This window comes from Alligator sinensis, unplaced genomic scaffold, assembly GCF_000455745.1.
Source record: "Alligator sinensis unplaced genomic scaffold, ASM45574v1 scaffold1334_1, whole genome shotgun sequence".
NCBI lineage: Eukaryota > Metazoa > Chordata > Crocodylia > Alligatoridae > Alligator > Alligator sinensis.
In genome coordinates, this window is record NW_005842872.1 from 304493 (window position 1) to 309221 (window position 4729).

Below are 4729 nucleotides of genomic sequence, written 5' to 3' on the forward strand. Positions count from 1 at the left end.
GGCATAGCCGGTACAGCTCGTCCTGCAAGAACCAGGCACAGCTCAGCATGGACCCCCCAGTCCCCAGGTACCCCCACCCCAGCCCAGCCCATGTCCCTCATTCCTGCCCCCCAGCTCTGCCAGTGCCCCTCACTCCAGACCTGCAGCCCCTGCCCCTCCAGCGCTGCACATCTGGCTGAGCAGGGGCAGCAGCTGTTCCCGTCTGGCTGCCGGCTGCCGGGCCCTGCATGAGACGAGCTTGCTGGGCCTCTGCCCTGCCCCAATGCACACTTGCTCCTGCCTGCACGCCAACTGGCAGGTGCCCAGAGGGGACGGCCATGCCTGGGCCACAGGACTGACCTGTCCCTGGACCTAGGCCAGGACTGGGCCAGGCTGCATGTGTGGAGCTCGCCCAGCCCGGCTTGGGGGTGCTGGGGCTTCGCTTGCCCAGGCTGCTGCCCATCAGCACATCTCTATAGTACAGATTAGCATATATGCAGCTTATTTTACGGAATAGCCAGCTGCGCTACCCACCTGGTCCTGTGGCAGCAGGGGCCGGAGGGTGTAGTGCTGGCTGGAGGGCACGAGTGGGGGTGGGTAGTGGAAGAGCTCGCAGCTGTTCCCCACGGGCAGCAGCGCCTGCAATGCAGGCTCCATCACTGCCCAGCCCAGCCCAGCCCCTTCCCCGTGGCACCAAGGTGGAGGAGTTGCCCCCCTAGGCCACCAAGCAAGGTGGGGGGTGCTGGGGGCAGAACCCAGGTGTCCTGCACCCCTCGATGCACAGTGCCCCTGCCTGAGTGGATGGGCGCTCACCTGCAGCTCCCCAGAGAGGCCACCGCGGCGCACCCAGGGCTCCGCATCCCCGGCCAGGGCAAGGGCTGCAGCACTGCTCTGGCACCCTGGGGGAGGCACGCAGCAGTGAGTCTGCCCCTGCCATGACCCAGGGCCTCGCCTGTGGCATGGGGGACACAGGGCCCTGACCTGGCACTGTCTGTCCCCGGGCCCCTGGCTCCTGCCAGGGCATGGCGGCTGCACCCCGGCACTGGCTCACGGGGCAGCATCGACCTCCACGCTGGGCCCCGGCACTGCCAGCTGAGCCAGCCGAGGGCACCGGAGCCTCTAGCACGCCACGGCCCTGGTGCCAGCCCAGCAGGGTGGGGGGTGCCCCCTACGTACAGCGGAAGCAGCTCCTCCACATGCCCTGCGGGTCGGGGTCAGCGAGGATGCGGCCGTCTGCAAGAGGAGCAACACGAGACGGTCACGGAGCAGGGAGCAGAGGGCCAGGATGTCGGCACAGACCCTGCCTCTACCCACTCCTGAGCCGCTGCACCCGGGGGGCACTGGAGCACGGGGGCCACGGCATGAGCCTGGCCAGGAGGCAAGAGCATGGAGGGAGGCACGTGCCCTGCCAGGGTGAGGGTGGGGGGCATGTACCCCGCTGGGGTACAAGGGTAGGGGGCCATGTACCGAGCCAGAAACTGAGGGTGCTTGGGGGGGCACATAGCCAGCAAGGGGGACAAGGGCGCGGGGGCTGGACGTACCCAGCCAGAGGGCAAAGGCGCGGGCGGCCAGCACGACGGTGCGCAGGTCCCAGAGGTAGCGGTGCAGGTCGTAGCGCAGGGCGCGGCTGGTGCAGCTCACGAAGCGCCCGTGCAGGTGGCAGATGCGGCTGCAGAGCTGCTGGAAGGCCTGGGCCCGGCGCTGCCACTGCTCCTCCTGCCGGGGCAGCGCGAGCGGGGCAGTTAGGGGCAGCCCTGGCCCTGCAAGGAGCTCTCTGCCCCCCTGAGCCCGGCTCCCCCCGACATGTCCACGCCAGCCCCACTCACCAGGTCGGCGTCGCTGGCTCTGCCTGGGGCGCGGGGGCCGCGGCGGTTGGCCTGGAGCCAGCGGAAGTGCTGCAGGAGCTGGGCGGCCTGCGCCCCGTGCTCGTAGGGCAGGTAGAAGAGCTCCACCAGCAGCCGCACCTCCTCCAGCCCCAGCCCCTTTGCCGGGCTACTCTCCGCCTGGGCCCAGCGGGGCTCCGAGCCAGTGCCCGTGCCGTTGGCCAGGGGCAGCACGGGGCTCAGCTTGGTGCTGACACCATCAGCCATGAGCACCGCGGCGCTCTGGATGGCATCGATTACGTGGGCAACGGGCAGTGCAGGGTCCAGGCTGGCACTGGCTCCATTGGCCACGGGCACTGGGGGGCTCCGGCAGCTGTTGGCCGTGCTGGCCCTGGCTGGCGCGGGGTCTGCATCATCGGTGCTGTCAGCCACGGGCACTGGGGGGCTCCATTGGGCGTTGGCCACGGTACCACGGGGAGTTGAGAGGCCTGGGGTGGTCGGCACCTGGGCTGCGGGGGGTGGCACTGGCGCCTCAGGGGCCATGTCCTCATCCCTGCCCATGGGCGCAGCCCCGTCCTGCCCGGTGTTGCTGTCCCCAGGCTCTGCAGCCCCCTCCAGCACCCTGCTCTTGCTGTGCAGCCCCGGTGCCGGCGCCGGCTCCCTGCTGCCCGCTGCTGCGCTCAGGGGCTTTGGGTGGCTCCGGCTCTCGCTGCTGGGACCTGGCTCTGGTTCAGACACCATCTCCTCAGGGCTGCCCGCTGCACGGGGAGAGCGCAGAGCAGCTTGCAGCACAAGGGCACGTGAGGGGCAGGGGTTGCCCCATGGGGAGATGTGCCCCCAAACACCCAGGCGTGCGTGGCCCAGCCTATGGCTGCTTCCCCTGCTGCCATTGCCTGTGTGGTCAATCTGGCCCTGCCCCTGCCCTGCCCCTGGAGGCAGGAGCAGGCCGTGCTGGTGCCCCCCCTCCCTGGGCCCTGGCCGGCAGGGGGACAAGCGGGGGGCAGTGGGGAAGGGAGGCAGGGCTCGGTGCAGACGGGGCTGCGTGATGCTGCACTGTCCCATGCCCATCCCATTGCGGTGCCGGCCACAGCAGCCTGGGCTCCCAAAATGCCCACTGGAGCAGCCCTGGCCCCAACCCCACTGCGCCCCACCGCCCAGCACGTGGCCCCAGCCATGCACACATCCCGTGGCCCACGTGTGCCCAGCCCTGTCCGGGCTCCTCGTGACCCAGGTCCCTCGGCTGCCATGGTGTGGACGCGGCCCCCGGTACCTGGATCCGGCACCTGTTGGCGGATCTCGCCCACCCAGCCACACAGGGCCTGGTCCAGCGCCTCCTGCGGGCTGTAGCTCGGCTCCTCCTGGGTCTCTGCTGCAGCGTCTTCCTCTGGGAGGAGAGGGGGCGTGGGGGGCGGTCACTCCCAGGACACTGCAGCACCTGCTGCTCAGCACCCGCTCAGCGTCAGGGGGCAGAGGGCACCATCCAGGAGAGACACAATCCCCACAGCAAGTGGGGCTGGCAGGGACCCGCAGGGTCACATCCAGTCCCAGCCCTGTCCGAACCAGCCTGGACAAACCCTGGGTCCACCAGGACGCAATCACCCCTGGCAGCCCCAGGCATCGCATCCCACAGCCCCCGGGGAGTCGTGGACGCTGCAGAGCCCCCAGGCCCAGGCCGTGCCCCGCTGCAGAGGAAGGGGAAACCCCCAGTGCGGACCAGTCTGAGCAGGGCGGAAATCCCTTCCTGCCCCAGGGCAGCGTGGAGCTGAGCCCGAGCGCAGGGGCAAGACCCTCCACCAGGACCCTGCGCGGTTGGTCCCACAGCAGCACTGGCCCAGCCCAGCCCAGCCCATTCCCAGCCTGGGCTGCAGCAGCACCAGCACCTCTGGCAGAGGCTTCAAAAACCCCGTGACGGCCACAGCAACAGGAGGGGGGAAAACTTCCCTCCCGGCCCCATGCGGCACCAAGCACAGTCTGGGACATCCCCACAGCAGAGCCCAGCCTCTCCTCGCCCCTCCAGTGCTGGAGACCCCCGGCCCTCGCGGCTCCCTAAGAAGCGTTCCCTGACAATCTCAACCAGCTGTGGGTGGGGCCGGGGTGGGGAGACCTCCCCCAAGCCCACCCTGGGGCCCTGCAGGCTGAGTGGGGTCCCCGGCAGGTGCAGCTGGGCAGGCCAGGAGCTGGGATCCTTGGTGCAGAGTAGGCCGTGCCGCGCCGCACCAGTACCTGTGTGCACGCCGTGTCCCCGCCGGCTGCAGCGCAGCCACGTGCCAAGCGTGTGCAGGGGCACATAGTTGGCCTGGAGCTCGCCGTTGGGGTTGAGCAGGAGCCCGCGAAGCCTGGACATGAGCCCGGGGGGGCGGCCCGTGAAGGGGCCCAGGAAGACGCGGCGGCAGTCGTAGTCGTTGGCATAGAGGTTGTCCCAGATGACGGGGCTGCGGCCCAGGACGCCCTCCACCTCCTCCAGGAGTACCGGCGACAGCTCCCGTGACACCACCTTGGGGCCTGCCCCGGCCCGGCATGCACACGCACACAGCACATGTGGGGCACACGCACAGGGACATGTGGGGCACATGAATGGGGCACACGCACGCATGGGCACCAACCACAGAGACACCATTCGCACAGGCACATGTATGTGTGGGCACACAAGGACACACACAGGGATGTGTATAAACATGGACACGTGCCCAAGGGCGGGTGCAGGCAGACACCGACCATAAGCAGACGTAGATGCACACGCATGGCACACACCCACACCACCAGGGGCACACGCATGTTCAAGAGCACACAGACAAGGGGATGGGGTTTGAGAGAGGGTGCTGGAAGGGGCCAGGCCCCCGTGGCCGCTCTGCCCATAGCCAGTGCCAGCTCAGGGCACCCAGGGGCCACGCGAGCCTGCAGGAAGCAGCCGGGGGCATGTGCGCAGC

General features: G+C 69.3%; 1 protein-coding gene across 1 annotated transcript in view; it reads right to left on the reverse strand.

The window, feature by feature from the left end:
* LOC102378650 (protein O-GlcNAcase-like) overlaps nt 1-4729 on the reverse strand; it is a 16062-nt gene that overhangs the window by 3834 nt on the left and 7499 nt on the right. The window contains exons 8-15 of the mRNA XM_025191909.1: nt 4026-4138; nt 3073-3186; nt 1806-2560; nt 1521-1695; nt 1156-1212; nt 793-878; nt 514-618; nt 4-22 (exon numbers count right to left, since the gene is read on the reverse strand). Of these exons, the coding sequence (XP_025047694.1) occupies nt 4-22; nt 514-618; nt 793-878; nt 1156-1212; nt 1521-1695; nt 1806-2560; nt 3073-3186; nt 4026-4138 (1424 nt within the window). The remainder of the gene's footprint in view (nt 1-3; nt 23-513; nt 619-792; nt 879-1155; nt 1213-1520; nt 1696-1805; nt 2561-3072; nt 3187-4025; nt 4139-4729) is intronic.